General features: G+C 39.1%; 3 protein-coding genes across 3 annotated transcripts in view; all 3 read right to left on the reverse strand.

Annotated features, from left to right (window-relative positions):
- The window catches only part of LOC131768543 (uncharacterized), a 59,011-nt gene that overhangs the window by 12,566 nt on the left and 29,554 nt on the right, over positions 1-16,891 (reverse strand). The window lies entirely within an intron of this gene.
- Positions 2,176-6,762, reverse strand: LOC131778459 (uromodulin-like). The gene is made up of 5 exons (XM_066167837.1): positions 6,568-6,762; positions 5,438-5,688; positions 4,306-4,420; positions 3,702-3,815; positions 2,176-2,697 (listed from the first exon to the last, which is right to left on the reverse strand). The coding sequence occupies exons 1-5, from the start codon at positions 6,632-6,634 to the stop codon at positions 2,330-2,332; spliced, it is 915 nt and encodes a 304-aa protein (XP_066023934.1). The 5' UTR covers positions 6,635-6,762; the 3' UTR covers positions 2,176-2,329.
- Positions 8,643-16,891, reverse strand: part of LOC136281065 (uromodulin-like) — a 28,287-nt gene continuing 20,038 nt past the window's right edge. Inside the window, exon 6 of the mRNA XM_066167277.1 lies at positions 8,643-9,607. Within this exon, the coding sequence (XP_066023374.1) occupies positions 9,515-9,607 (93 nt within the window). The 3' untranslated portion in view covers positions 8,643-9,514. The remainder of the gene's footprint in view (positions 9,608-16,891) is intronic.

The raw sequence follows: 16,891 nt of genomic DNA on the forward strand, positions 1-16,891 counted from the left end.
TGATTTTCCAACATTTACAATGATAGACAGTAAATTTCACTTTTCACCCACATTTACTTCCAACCTTTTCTTTTGAACCAGAAACAAAAATGATATATGTTTAAAACACATGACATCATCCACCCTTGTCAAATGTAATAGCATGATCATTACTGGAAGACCTGTGGTAGCCCAGTCATAAAATGCCTTTGTTTTTTTGTCGTCCTTTTTACTGGGATACCTGTGGTAGCCCAGTCATAAATTGCCTTTTTTTTTTGTCGTTTTTTTTTTTTTCCTCCGCCACAAAATGGAAAATTGCGCAATAGTACCCAGAGGTCATTGAGCCCTCAACACCATGACAACTAACTGTGATCCAATGAGGTGTTCACATGCTGATCACGCGTGTTATCTTGATGATGATTAACGTTGTCATACACGGACAGGGCCGGGTCACATGACGAATCACGTGATTTTTTGCTAATAAAACTCTTTGGTCAGTTGTTTTGTATTTCAACGTATTTGGATTGCGATCTCCTGGAGCATTATAGCGCAAAGCGCAAAATACTTACAGACGCATATACAAAAGCGTATTAATCGCGGCTAATCCACACTGAAAGATGTTATTGAGCGGTAATTTTGGAACGGATTGAGTCGCGAACGCTTGAAAGCCATGAAAGCCTCGAATGCCTTGTATGCTAAGTATGCCAATATCGTAGTTGAAAAACGTTCACTTGTTGTAAAAAGCAAAATCTGAAATCAGAAATCAAACTGCATATACTCTATGCAATCTATTGAACAACACTACTACCGTGAGACTGAAGAACATAACTATATGGATGCAAACTGCTTGTGAAGAAAGACGACATGTTGGATTCACTTGATGGCAAGGAACGTAGCTACGGTAACAGTACGAATGGTATTAATTTCACGATCAGAAAGGTGAATCTTATGTTTGTTTTCATTGTAGTTGTATGGATATTCTTTTTTAATAAATAAGTGATCCAAAACCCTGTGTTTTTTTTTGTGTATAATGTTATTATGTTAAATATTGTTTACGCAATTGTCTTGTCACAGGCGGCCCAAGCTCACGTCTCGAGAAAAAGCCAACGATTAATTCACGAACGCGTGAAATGGGCCAGGAATATTCCACAATGGTGCAAATAATCGTGAAGGGGGATCGCAGAAAAGCGATTGCGTGACGCGCGGTTAGCTGAAGATGACATGTTATTATATACCAGACGTAAAAACTCTTCAGATTCTTAGTCTGCATTTTGTACCCACTCTGCAGCCTGCATTCTATATTTTGTATCCGGTCTGCAGTCTGCTGTCTGCATTTTGTACTAACAGGTATCCGTGGCACCAATACAGTTTATTTTTGGTTACATTTATTCGCAAAACACACATAATCTACCTCAAAATACCTGTAAGTGAGGTAATTCGACGTTTTCGTTCTTCCCCACATTAACATTCTTCTCTCCTTTTGTAAGAATGTAGACATCACTCACAATGTTTCATGTAATCCACCCACCCTACAAAAAAGTAACTCTTGCATGCAAAGCATGCCTATGTTTTGAAATAGGTGTATGCCCTTGGCCAGACTTGAGTGCACCGATTTCAGTATACTAGTCCGACACCCGTAGTATCACTACACTTGATTCCAAGGATCCAGTACCATCCAGGTATCCCAGTTAATCACAAAACAAGTTATTGTTTACCAACGTTCGCGGACTTTAGCGAGGATTACAGTCTAACTTGTCTTCTATTCAAAAACGATCTTGATCACACGGGGTCTTATCCTGAACCGAAACGTTAACTATAATTTTCTGTCTAAAAGGAACTAATCACTCAGGTGTCAATCTAACTACAAAGTATTTCGCAGCTTTTCCCGGAAGCAGTAACATTTAGCTTCAACGGAAGCAGTTACACTAGCGACAGGGAAAGTCAAAGACACAATAAAGTTAAGAAAGATGCACTTAATTACACGTATTAAAAAAACCCTATACCTTCAAGAACAATAACTTAGTGTAAGCATCAAAATTACATCGTCTTTTATCATATACTGATTGGAGTAGCTGCCAACTGAAGGAACTAAAGTAAACATCTATAATACCTGCTGAGAGAATAGCATTTCTCATAAATTTTACGCTTATAATTCTGCATAGTCCTGATCAGGCCTCCTTAATATTCTTAATGAAAGTTCTTAAAAAAGGACGAACTGTTTTAAAGTTAAGTTTCATTCTTGACGTGTTCGTGATATCTGAATTAATTCAACGGTACGTTAAACAAAGGGCTAAAGATCAAGGTATAATGATATACAGTATCCTTAAAAACACGATTTGTGTTTCAGCCTCTAACTTTTTCCACAGTACCGGCTGGCACAATCTTGGACTGATTTCAGTCTGTATACAAAGAAAGAGCTGCAATTCCGTACGTTGATCATTATGTGGCGGTGACAACAGTTATAATAGCCATGAAAACAAACTTTTCTGGAAACTACTCCTTCGTCAACTGTTGGGTGTGCTCCGTCCATCCACCCAGGCATGTCCGTTCCACATCTATGGTGCGGTAGGCAGTGAGTAGGTATACTCGTTCCAGCCCCCGCCGAGAATCTGTACCAGTCTTCTGTCAAATTTTTATCACATTTTTTTTTGCCGCGACCAAAATCGCTGTGTCGATCGGAGTCATTCAGAAACTTGTACTGTTTGCATTCTGAGGTAGCTAAAAATGAAAATGTATTGGAATACTCAAGTATTTGTAATTTGAAATAAGAGGGGTTCATATTTCCTCCAGATTTAGAATCGCTCAAAACCTAGAACTGATGACGTTTTGAGATACTTGAACATTTAAGGTCCTTCGAAACAGTCATACACCTGATGATATCAGGAAAGTAACGTTTTAAACAACTGCCTCGTAGACGGCACTGGGGAATAATTGTGCCAGAGGACAACAACGATAAAGACAACAATATATCTGTTATTCCATTACTGCTTCAATTTATCAGATAAATTCATGAGGACGCGCGCAAAGTATGCCACGTTTATAGACGGTATTACATCGTAGAACAGGGCAAAAATACAGAGCAACAAACTTTGATTTTTCTTTTCTGCGTTTGTTAGGCTTGACCTGTGAAGAAACGAACTTGTACGCGCGACAGATCTTTTAGTTGGTCACATAGAACACTTTAATGGTTTCGTCCGTGTTGTTTCGTCTTTCGTGTACTCCTTCTGCGATCGATACGATACACAGAGAGGGCGTAGGATGTATTTCGCAAACTCAAATCAAAATATTAAAAAGTGAAATAATAGTGGAGTCATATATCCCTAATTCGATGGTTTAACATATAACACGAGAAGACGTACATAAAATACTACTCAACTCTCAAAACATCCGCGCGTACTTTAAGTTAAACCATTAAATAAGGTGTATTTATAAAAAGTCAAAGGAGTTAATCTATTTTTTTAATTGAATATACATTCAGACAATGCTGACATTATTTACCCTCGATCCCACGTGTAACATAGAGCATGCGCTAAAAATGGTGGAAAGGACACTTAACGTTTCCGAAAGCTTCATTTTCGGCCGGTCATTCAAGTTAAGGGTCCAAATGAGTACAGAAGATCCCCTGCTGCTAATCCTAACCCTAAACCTTTTACGTGCGAACATGAAGACCAATTTCAAAATATTCCGTTCGCTCTTAAAGAACAAACCTAAGAATCACCAACCTGTATCACACAGAGTTCCAAGGTACCCCTCAGGGCAGTCACACTTGAACCCATTGACAAGATCACGACATGATCCTCCATTGTGACACGGATTAGCGCTGTAATCGTCTATATCTGCAATTCCAATTGTGATTGGCTTAGCTGAGCATGATTCGCTACCTTACGCGTCGCTCCAATATTTTTTTGGGGAATAAACACTACATGAAATGTTCAATTACTCGCAAGAAAAGGGACCTGAGAGGGTTCAAGGACGTTTAAGAACAAGAAAAACTCGTTATATGGGATTAGTTATTGCAAGATACCCCCAGTGACTTCAGAAACGGGTCTAATCAAGATTTGCCAGGAGATTATTTTTTTTTTCGTTTTTTTTTTTTTTGGCAGTAATTGGTTTCTGTAGTGTCGCAGCTGACAATGGAATTAGGAACTATTCGTGCTCTCTCTTACGTCTTTGAGCTCTTGAGGTACAAGTGACAAATTCTTAGTTTTGTTAGATGTCAAAACATCGAAATGAAAGACTGATCAAAAATGAGCCAAAATAGTCATAGGCTGAAGAGGATAACTTGGATTTCAGATGGTGTTATCCAGTTCCTTTCAAATATCTTGCCTGTTTCGCATTTTAACCCAGTAAAGCCTGCAGCACAAAGGCAGCGGTATCCGTGTGGTAAAAACCCGGATTGACATGTCCCACCATTCATACAAGGCGTGGTTCCACATGAGTTCTGGGAAATGATAAATGGAAAAAACCATTCAAATCAGACTGAAGTAGACAGGAGGATTATGGGAAAGTACGAAAAGAATCTATGAACGTAATTCTTTCTGGAATGATAAGAGGTTAAGGTTTGTGAGCTGTAGCTCATAATTGCCATAGCTTTTCTCAGTTTCCCTTGAATGAAGCGACATGAAGAACTGCAGCTCTTCATCGAAATATGCTGATCTGATAGTTTTTAATCATTCATGTTCCTGGGTGGAGAGAGACACTGTAATAGTAATGTGTCTTGCCCAAGAACATGATATAATAATTGGGCCAGGGCGTGAATCATTCGACATGTGCTGATTGCAGTGTCCGCATCAAAGAGGAACTATAATATTGAACCGCTCTAATGAGACATCATTTAGTCCTTTATAAAATTATATATGGTCCGACTGCTAGGACTTTGTATCTGTTTCTTTCATTTAAGGGAAACTTGTGCTGAAGTGACATCAATTCTAGCCCTGAAACTGTCCTTTGAATAAAGCGACAAACCTTCAAAGAGGGGGGCTTCTGTGATTGTTCTATGAGAGGGTCCCAATGGGGATGTGGTATTTATGGCTAACGATAAAAATTTTGGCCATTTTACCGCTAACGGTTAATAACCTCCATTATTATACATTAAACTTACTGTGAAAACTCTAATTGGACGACAGCATACATTCAATTTACAATGACGAATAAAGTTGACATTATCATGTCCATTTCAAAGTCTGCCTTGTTTCCAAGCCCCTAGTCCGCGTTGTGTTCTCACACTTATGACAAACCCAGAGAGAAGTGTTTTCTTTTTCAGATTGTTTAAAAAAATGTATAATAAAACAATTATTTCAACAGTTAAAGTTTATTTACGACTAACGATTAGAATTTGTCAATATTTACGCCTATTTTTAAGGCTAAACTTTTTGGCCGCTTTGCGGCTAACGGTTATCCCTATAGAGATCCTTTTCTAGGTGCAAAAATTGTAAAATTATAGGAAACTTTTATATACCTCAGCTCCACGGTAAATGAAATTCACTCTCGGCTTTAAATCATCCGGATGTTGTATGTCTGTCGAATTGTTTAATTCACAGACTTCATCTCCTGCTACTCTCTTTCCAAAGTTGTACGATACGCATGCGTTCTCCAGATAACACTGAACTCTGCACGAATGCTCAGAGTTTAAGGCAATTGCTATTACGATGTGTTTTTCCAGCGCTGAGCCATCTTTAGCTTCCAAAAATTGCAGTATTCGGCAATTATCTGCAATAAAAAGTATGTTTTGAAAATAAGACTTCGATAAGATCTCGCTATCAATTATTTAACGGCAGGTTGTTTCGTCATGTTATAAATTATAGCAGGATGTTACTTCAAAAATTTGGAAGAAAAAACGGACTGAGAAAACACATCGGCTGAGATACGCACTGAAGGCAGACGCCACACTTAAGAAAATTATCTCCAAATGCCATCAGGGTTTTTTTAATTTTGAGAAACTGCTTTCCTGATGAAAACTGGAATTCGACTTATTGACATTTGAAAGGACCAAAATTATCATGAGAGTGACGTTCATCGATGAATGAGCTAAATCAATTAAGCAGGCCCGACCCGCTAATCTAACCACGATTATCAATAAGACAAATTATATCCATACTTTTAATAGTGGAAATTCGAATTGGGGGAAAAAACTTCCTTTTTTTAAGCCTTAATTTCTTATCACATAATTTATGTCAACAATTCACACGATTTCAAATTTAAAGCGTCACGACAAACCAACCATCCTTCGTAAGAACAGATGAAACGTAAATTCTGCTTCAGCTACTCGACAAACGACAAATCATTTCCGCATTATTTACGGAAGAAGATGGTAGCTCTCCAAAGAGGCAGGGAGGTGTTTACTAACTCGCTTTTTCGTGTGTATTTTTAACAGACGCAGGCGTAAGCACGAACACCATACCCGACACAATTGTATAATTTTCTCAATAATAGCAAAAAGGATTTATCTTTTGGTCAGTCGGCAAAGGAGGAACGAAGAATAACGCATTGATCATTGAAATGTTTCTTTATGAAAACAGGACCAAACGTACAGAACAAATCTTTAACTTAGTGAAGCATTTCGCTGATACAATCTATTTTTAAACTCACCTTCCGAAAGAACCACATAAACTGCAATCGTGAATAAAAAAAAAATCTTGATCAGTTGTTCCACCATAAGGAAAGATATCACTCCAAGTATCAACAATAAAACTGTTTTACACAGTTCCTCATTGGTTTGAATTCTTTCTTGACAAAATACGAGCAGAACAGTTTGCCTCTCCAATATAAGTCCCTTTGCAATCACTGAGGATATGCTGTGATGAAAACAGAAATGATGTCACGTTTTCAGTGTTTATTAACGCTAATCGATGTTTGTTATCCTGGTGGGAGTTTCGCAATTGAATGGCAGCTTACGACATCGTTATCACAAATGTCACAAAATGAAGAGAAAATTCTATTAAAGCCACAAAATAACTTTTGGAGGTTAAATCTATTCTAAGCGAAACGGATAAAAGACAACAATCACCTCTTCTCGGCGAAAATGGTGAGTGAAATAATAGTCGAACCTGCATTTGGTGGCGTCGTATTAAGCAGTCATTTGTCAAAGTCTCAATACAGGGTAATTTTGCAATATCAACTGAGTTAATAGCGTAATTTGGCCACCGTAAAGAGTTTAACCCTTCGTTAGCCCCTCGTCAGAGAGAATGGGGGAATTGTGGATTTTTATTTCAGTCATTTTTTTCAAATCGGCTCTAATACACCAGCTGGTTTTTCTTTTTCATTATTTAAGATAACTTCCCTCTCTAATCAGCCCCCCTCCGATAACGAACTTACGAGAAGAGAAAATGTGTCAAGAACACCAAGGTTCTTTCCCCCCACCCCTCCCCTCTACTTCTTTCTAAGGCTTTAAGTTTCTATCAATCTTCAATTATAGGTTCCCTTATACCCTCCCTTGAGAAAATGAAAACTATAACATAAAACGCGTTAAGATAATATTCCTATAAGGATGCTACGCAAATGGTTACACCGTAAAATTTTTGCTCAATGTTCAATACAAAATTATGTTTGTGTTTATAAAAACCCCTGTTTTGATTTGTGTTGGTTTTTCAATCAAACAAATGCATACTATGTACGATATTCACTGCAGCTAAGCCATAATTCACAGAAACATAAATTACTTCAATTCTATTTTTCAAAACGTTAATTAAACAACCCCCACCATCTAATTATGACCTCAGCTAGCAGCCAAGCGGGAACTTTAGGTTTTCAGAGCGTTTACGACAACTAAGGATAGATGGAGTCACAATTCTATTAAACACTATTGATAAACACAGAGGTCAAACGTCTGCGAATGTACCAACATATTATCCATTATGCTTTTAGGCCGTTGGAGCTCAGTGGTATCGATAAAAGCCATTTTAGTAGTAGACATTCCACGAGGTGGCTCTTCTTTCCACTGTTCCCATTGAAATTTAGAATGTTTGTTCTTGTGGAGGGAGGAAAACCGGAGGACCCAGAGAAAACTCTCGGAGCAACGACAAGAACCAACGACAAACTCAACCCACATGTCTAATATCACTTTACCATTAATTTTCTGGGTCACAACATGAAACTAATGATTTATTGAAGAACGCAACTCATTTCTAGCTAAAGTCAACCCATCCGGCCCCACACACGTCAGCTTTATTATGGTTTTCAATGGGATTGTGAGTCAGAGCGATGCCTTAAGGGTCATATCATAATAGTTATTATTTTTCTTCTGTGGCTCACTTCAGTTTAGGAAATTTAATCAAACTGATCCTTTGTTTTGCTGGCAGAAACAACAGTTCGGCAGCCAGCTCTTTGCATGCCACCCGCTTAACGCTTTCGTTTGCTCATGTCTTCTTGTGAAATAGCCACCCTATCTATCAACGTTATTGAATAATTAGCAGTGTAGCTTCACAACAATCCTACACAAGAGACTCCTGCCGATTTCAAACTCTTGGCAATTTTTTGCATTTAAAAAGAAATTGGAATAGAAATGTCACTTGTCCTCATAGCAGGCGTCATACACTCTCTGTAAATTTTGGTCAAATCGACTTAAAGGGTCACAGAAATTTTTTTTTTTTGATAAGCATTCGGTGTAGAAAGGACAAGTCGAAGAGGGCGCCAAGTGAAGAAAGATGAAATTTATTTCACACACTTTACAGAATTCTACCCTAACTAAATCATCACTTTGGGTCGACTTAAAATTGATAGAAGTAACTTATTAAAGTGAGTTCAATACATCCTGAAAGACTAACATTTCTCATGAAGATTAATTACCCTTTTTATCATGCAAAGCCTTGATCAAGTCCTCTAAATGTGCCAGGTATAAACCGTTTTCAATATAAATAATTAAATACCGTCAGAGGAGTTTCCTGCTGCCCTACCTATAGTTTCATTTATCTATGGTCAGGTCGATCGCCAGCCATCACGCATTCGCACGCACTTATTTCTATTATGAAAATTGTATCATGATACATGATTTACTGATTGGGTCAACTGTAAACTGAAGTAACTGGAGCAAATATAATACATGCTGAAAGAATGACATTTCTCATGATATTTACTCTTTTTGTTATGCAAAGCCTTGATCAAGCCCTCTAAATATGCTAAATATAAAAACCTTTTCAATAATTAAATACCGTCAGAGGAGTTTCCTGTTGCCCTATCTAGTTTTATAAATTTTTGCGTCAAGTCGAAACCGCAAGCCCCCATCGATCGCCAGCCATCACGCATTCGCACGCACTTATTTCTACTTATCACGCACGAGAGTGCAGTTTGCGTGAGGTTCATTCCATTGAATATTCTGGGCTAAGAATAAAGAAATAGAAAGAGAAGAGAGAAAATACAGCCCTGATTCAAATTATCAAGCGTAAACCGTTCTATCCAGCTTTTTTTTCAGGAATGAGTTAGGGCCTTGGAATTTTAACCTGCAGCAGTTTAAAGTCTAAGATAATCGTCTAAGGTAGTCAGCAATAAGTGAGGATTTTATATCCATCGATTAAATGTCATTTAATCGATGGATTATAACCTAACTTTTTCCACAGTACCGGCTAGGACAAATTGAAACTGGTTTCAATCTGTATACAAAGAAAGAGCTGCAATTCCGTACGTTGATGATAATGTTGTGGTAACAACATTTACCATAGCCACTAAAACAAACGTTTCCAGAAACGACTCCTTCATCAACTGTTGGGTGTGCTCCGTCCATCCAACCCGGCAAGTCCGTTCCACAACTTAGGGCACCTGGAATGCATTGTGTAGCTATGCTTGTTCCAGCCCCCGCCGAGAATCTGTACCAGTCTTCTGTCAAATTTTTATCACATTTGCGGTCACCGCGACCAAAATCGTTGTGTCGATCGGAGTCATTCAGAATCTTGTTCTGATTGCATTTTGAGGCAGCTAAAAATGAAAATGTATCGGAATACTCAAGCATATGGCTTTATCAAAGGCAAAATGTTCTGATATATTATAAAATATGGTGGAAGCTCGGACATTGGGGGGGGGGGGGGGGGGGGGGGGGGGGAAGGGGGGAGAGAGAAAATTTGCAAAAAGATGGGTTCATATTTCCTTTAGATTCAGAGTCACTCAAAACCTTGTACCGATGACGTTCGGAGATAATTGAACATTGAATGTCCTTAGAAACATTCATGCAACTGATGATATCAGGAGTGTAACGCTTTAAACAGCTGCCTCGTAAACAGCACTGGGGAATAATTGTGCCAGAGGAAAATAACAATAAAGACAACAATATGTCTGTGAATGCACTCATTATTCCATTACGGCGTCAATTCACCAAATACGTTCATGAGGACGCGCGCAAAATATGCCACGGTAATAAACGGTATTACACTGTAGAACAGGGAAAAAATACAGAGCAACAAAGTAATCCCAAGAAACGATCCAAACTTTGATTTTTTTTTTTTTGCGTTTTTTAGGCTTGACTTGTAAAGAACCGAACTTTTACGAGCGACAGATATTTTCGTTGGTCACATAGAACTCTTAAATGGTTTCATCCGTGTTGTTCTCGTCTTTCGTGAACTCCTTATGTGATCGATACGATGCGCAGATAAGGCCGTCCGATATATTTCGCAATCTAAAATCAAAATAGTGAAATAATAGTGAGACAATAAATCATTTATTCAATGGTTTCAGATATAACACGAGCGGACATTTTCTTCATTGCTCGTATTTTCCACACAACTACTACATAAAATACTACACAACTCGAAAAATATCGACGCGTACTCCGAATTAAACCATCGAATAAGATGTATTTATAAAAAGTCAAAGAAGTTATTCTATTTTCTTTTTATGGAACATACATTCAGACAATAATGACACTATTTACCCTCGATCCCACGTGTAACATAGAGCATGCGCTCAAAATGGTCGAAGGAACACTTAACTTTTCCGAAAGCTTTATTTTTGGCCGGTCATCCAAGTTAAGGGGTCAAATATGTACAGAGGATCGGGGAATCACGAGCACATCGTCTGCTCTCTATTTAATCCCAGAATTTCCTACTTTAAATGACATGCATGCCGTAGTGTGATGCTAGTGTCACACGACACTACACTCCTGTTTTCCTTTAGCTAAAGAATTCGTACACAAAATTGTAGACAAAACATCTTTAACAATAGTAAGACAAAAGAAAAAAACTGCTTTCAAATTAAGACTGAAACGACTGAAAGTTACGGAGTACTGTGTCTTCTTAATAAGGAATGTTCGTAAGTCTTTCTTAGTAAGACATGTCTGAAATTAGAAATGTTCAACAGCAATGCTCGTAATCAACGTAAGTATTAAACAATATCTGATCAAATCTCTTGAATAAGTCTCTTCGTAGGCTTGGGCAATCGGGTAGACCTTCGAAGCACGACTTCAGTCGAGGTCTCGGCACAATCGGTAGGGTCAATAGGCCCAGGGTCTGCAAACTTCTGACACGAGGTAGGTGCAGAAGACAGGGAACTGGTTTCCAAGTCAACATCAATAGAAGATTCCTCAAGTGAAATAACGGTGTGACGGGTTCACCAGTCAGAAACCTCTTGAAGTGTGATGAATTGCGAGTCACTTTCGAGTTAGGACCTTCTACTGTTAACATGCTTTGATTCTTGTCTGTGACAATAAGTGGAGTGGGTTGATAAGGTGTTGACAGCTTTCCTCGCCTTGGCTGTTTCACTAAAAAAGTGTCTCAAACTTGGATGTCACATTCTCTGATAGCTCCCTTAGATTCAGCATGACACTTCATCTTCAACTTCTGTTAGGCATCTTGTTCACGCAAAGCTACAGGATCATACCAAAGTCTGTAGGCATCACCACAGGGCAGGGTTGCTTGACCCTGATTGATCGTCCAAAAAGAGCAGTAGCTGGGCAAGACCAATAGTACTATGAGGGGTGGCACAATAGTTGCGGAGAAACTGATACATTTGTTGCTTCCAGTTTGTAGTGGTGCGAAGTACCTTTCCAAACGACCTCATGAACCTTTCAACTTCGCCATATGCCTCTGGCCATAAGGGGGCGACTTTTTGGAATACAAAACCAAGATAGTCAGCAAATTGTGCGAACTTATGCTCATTGAAGGAGGGACCGTTGTCAGTTTTTACGACTTCAGGAACAACACAGGCAGCAAATATGCGGTCCAGCTTGGGAATCACAGCATTGGCAGCAGTTGAATGCACAATCTCAATATCAGGGAACCTAGAGTAGTCATGTATCACGACAAGAACATAGAGCCCAGCCACTTCGCAGAAGTCGACGCTGACTTGGTGCCAGGGACCACAAGGTAACTGAGTCATTTTCAGAGTTTCGCGCGAAGGCTTCGATGTAGCAATTTGACATGGACAACACTTTTTAACAATTGAATCAACAGCATTGTCCATTCTTGGAAACCATACCTTTGAAAGTTACAGGCTACGTGTCTTAACTATTCCTTGGTGGCCCTCGTGCACTAATTCTACCACTCGCTTCTGAAGGACTTTAGGTATCACCATGCGGTTTCCACGGAGCGCAATTTTTCCATCCACTGAGATCAGTTGATTACGGACATTAGCAAAGATTTTGAGAGTGCTTGTGTCGACATTTGTCGATCCTTGCTGAGGCTTGTGAAGTCGGACTGTTGAAGATTTGCAGCAAGGGCTTGTGACGAACAAGGTTGAATTATTTGCGACTTAATTTTCTTATCGATGTTAGCAAACTCACATGTAGATGCCAGTTGACGTAAACGAGAGTGATAAGCATTCATCGATTCACCATGGATTCTGTTTCGCTTGCTGAAAGTTGCAAGTTTCATACTCGACATCCTTTCGGGGTCGAAGTACTCAGTAAGTTTCTCTTTTGCCGTTTCAAAATCATCTCCGCTCTGCGGCAAAGTTTCGAAGAAGTCACATACCTTTTCTTCAGCATAATAAAGTAAAAAAGCGCTTTGCCTCGTTTTGTCCTTGATGTCAGCAGCAACAAACAGATTTTCGAGCCGTTTGATCCATTTTCGCCATCGTTGAGCGATTGCACCATCTGCGTGTATATCGAACGAATCGAAGCTTAGAAGACAAGAAGCCATCACAAAGACTGCGGCGATTGACCTGAAACGACGGGCCGTCCTCGTTGCCAATGTAATGTGGAGAACGAACACGAAAGTAATTCACAGTAAACGGCCGTTACGAGCATATGGTCTGCTCTCTATTTTAATCCCAGAATTCCCTTGCTTAAATTACGTGCATGACGTAAGTTGACGCTAGTGTCACACGACACTACAATCTAAATATACCTGAAAATGGACAGATGCTCCGTTTTCACCAGTCCACACTAAAAAGGAGCGTTTTAAAACGGTGCGTTTTCAAAAGACTCCACTGTGAAACCGCTTTCGAAAGTTCCCGTGAAAGGGATAGACTTAGAATTCTTAGTAAACCGTCGAATATTGTAAAAAAAACAATATGCATAAAAACCTCCCTCTGTCCAGTATTCATGGCAGCCATTTCTAGCTGCATTACAAAAATTGATGACAGAAAAACTTTCTGGCTTCTGATACGTTATGCAAGGCTTAAATTAAAGACCTATGTACCTTCACGAGCAAAGAGAATGTCACCCCTTTTTGATCATCAAGGTTTGTATTCTGATCGACGTATCCATGTTTTTTTAGTACACAAATTCCTTTCTTGTTCACCTCGGATAGCTCTCTGAAGTTTGTTGAAGTACACCAGGAGTTCCTGAGGCACCAGTGATTGCATGACATAAAACTGGGCGATTGAAACTGTTTAACGACATGACCATTAAGCCGAGTATTTTCTTGCGTCTTAAAGAGAGCCGAATTAGTACAAGTGGCGTGTTCTGTAAACATTATTCCTAGAACAAGGATGAAAAAGACATTTTTCGCTGCAACCATAACTCGACGAACACGCGCAAAGTGAATCATGACTTAGGGTGAAACTCGAGAATCCTTTTTCGTCCTTCACTAAGCAAAACTCAAGTTAAAATGTGAGGGGGCAATTTGTCGATTCCTGCTAACAGGCGTTCATTATCTTACGTCTGGGAAAATTAAGAGTGACGCTGGACCACATAGAGGCGTTTAAATTACAATATCCTTGACATGCAATATTTTCAAATGAATAATTAAGTTTATTCATTCCACGTTTAAATTTTGTATTCAGCTTCTTGTCGTCAAGCAGCGCTATTGTCTTTACAGTGATGTTTTTTCTCATCAAGAGCATTTCACAAAGAGACTCGAGAAAGAAAGAAGAAATAGAGTCTCTTGTTTAGGAAGAGGATGACGGAGACTTAAATAGCATTTTGCAAACCTCTTTGTTAATATTAATACTAATAATAATAGTAATAATAATAATGATAATATGATAACAATAATAAATAATGGGATTTTAGCAGTGGACATTCCACGAGGTGGCTCTTGTTTCCACTGTCTCCACTGGAATTTGGAGTGTTTGCTCTTGAGGAGGGAAGGAAACTGGAAGACCCAAAGGAAAACCCTCGGGGCAACGAAAAGAACCAACATTAAACTCAACCCACATGTCAAATATACTTTACCATTGTTTGTTTTAGTCACAACACGAAACTCATGATTTATTAAAGAACGCAACTCATTTTTGGCTCACGTCAACCCATCCGGCCCCACACACGTCAGCTTTTATTATGGTTTTCAATGGGATTGTGAGTCAGAGTAATGCCCCAAAGTTCATATCATAAAAGTCATTATTTTTTTTCAGTGGCTCACTTCAGTTTAGCAAATTTGATCAAACTGACCCTTTTTTTTGCTGGTAGAAAACAACAATTCGACAGCCACCTATTTGTATGCCACCCATTAAACGCTTTGTTTGCTTATGTTCTTGTGAAAACTCATAAGCCGATTTCAAACTCCTGGCAACTTTTGCATTTAACAAGAAATTGGAATAGAAATAGCACGTGTCCTCAAAGCAGGTGTAATACATTCTCTGTAAATTTTGGTCAAATCGACTTTAAAGGGTTACAGATATGTTCGAATTATTCTCAGGCATTTCAGGCATTGTTTTCGATTAGCATTCGGTGTAGAAAGGACAAGTCAAAGAGGGCGCCAAGTGAAGATAAATTAAATTTATTTCACACACTTAATAGAAATATACGCTAAAGAACTATCACCTACAGTTGACAGAAGTAACTAATTTAAGCAATACATGCTGAAAGAATAACATTTCTCATGAAGATTAATCTTTTTATCACGCAAAGCCTTGATCAAGCCCTCTAAATATATCACATATAAAAAGTTTTCAACATGAATAATTAAATACCGTCAGAGTAGTTTCCTGTTGCCCTACCTATAGTTTTATTTATCTTTAGTCAGGTCGAAACCGCAAGCCATCTATCGCGAGCCATCACGCGCTCGCACGCACTTATTTCTACTTATCACGCACGAGAGCGCAGTTTGCGTGAGGTTCATTCAATTCAACATTCTGGGCTAGGAATAAAGAAATGGGAAGAGAGAGGAGAACATACGGCTCTGATTCAAATTATCAAGCGTAAACCGTTCTGTCCCTTTTTAACTCGGAAATTGAGTGCATGCGCAAGAGCGAGTTGTAAATATGATGTGGAGAATGGCACTCGCTCGCTCGCTCGATTGGTCGATTCCTGTAAACTCTGTTTCGATTTTAGGCTTTTGAGTGCATTTGATAGTTTTGGCGAGTAATAAATGGCGACCTTTGTTGCTAAGAATAGTGGTGGGGTGGAAAAGAAGCCAATGATAATCTTAAAAGAGTTTATTTTTTTCGTTTTAGATTCAACAAGCTGCGCTAGCGGGCAGGCGTGCGAGGATTCACACTGAAACTAGACCCTGTAAGCAGGGTAACTGGGATACCTGGATGGTACTGGATCCTTGGAATCAAGTGTAGTGATACAACGGGTGTCGGACTAGTATACTGAAATAGTGCGCTCAAGTCTGGCCAAGGGCATGGACCTATTTCAAAACATAGGCAAGAGTTACTTTTTTGTAGGGTGGGTGGATTACTTGAAACATTGTGAGTGATGTCTACATTCTTACAAAAGGAGAGAAGAATATTAATGTGGGAAAGAACGAAAATGTCGAATTACCTCACACACAGGTATTTACTGGGATACCTGTGGTAGCCCAGTCATAAAATGCCTTTGTTTTTTTGTCGTCTTTTTTTTTTTGTTTTTTTTTGTTTTTTTCCTCCGCCACAAAATGGAAAAATTGCGCAATAGTACCCAGAGGTCATTGGGCCCTCAACACCATGACAACTAACTGTGATCCAACAACTAACAGTGATCCAATGAGGTGTTCACATACTGATCACGCGTGTTATCCCTCGACACCATGACAACTAACTGTGATCCTGTGATCCAATGAGGTGTTCACATGCTGATCACGCGTGTTATCTTGATGATGATTGACGTTGTCATACACGGACAGGGCCGGGTCACATGACAAATCACGTGATTTTTGCTAATAAAACTCTTTGGTCAGTTGTTTTGTATTTCAACGTATTTGGATTGCGATCTCCTGGAGCATTATGGCGCAAACGCGCAAAATACTTACAGACGCATATACAAGTCGTATTAATCGCGGCTAATCCACTCTGAAAGATGTTATTGAGCGGTAATTTTGGAACGGATTGAGTCGCGAACGCTTGAAAGCCATGAAAGCCTTGAATGCCTTGTATGCTAAGTATGCCAATGTCTTAGTTGAAAACCGTTCACTTGTTGTAAAAAGCAAAATCTGAAACCAAACTGCATATACTCTATGCAATCTATTAAACAACGCTTCTACCGTGAGACTGAAGAACATAACTATATGGGATGCAAACTGCTTGTGAAGAAGGACGACATGTTGGATTCACTTGATGGCAAGGAACGTAGCTACGATAACAGTACGAATGGTATTAATTTCACGATCAGAAAGGTGAATCTTATGTT

The sequence above is a fragment of the Pocillopora verrucosa genome, chromosome 5, assembly GCF_036669915.1.
Source record: "Pocillopora verrucosa isolate sample1 chromosome 5, ASM3666991v2, whole genome shotgun sequence".
In the NCBI taxonomy this organism is placed as follows: Eukaryota; Metazoa; Cnidaria; class Anthozoa; order Scleractinia; family Pocilloporidae; genus Pocillopora; species Pocillopora verrucosa.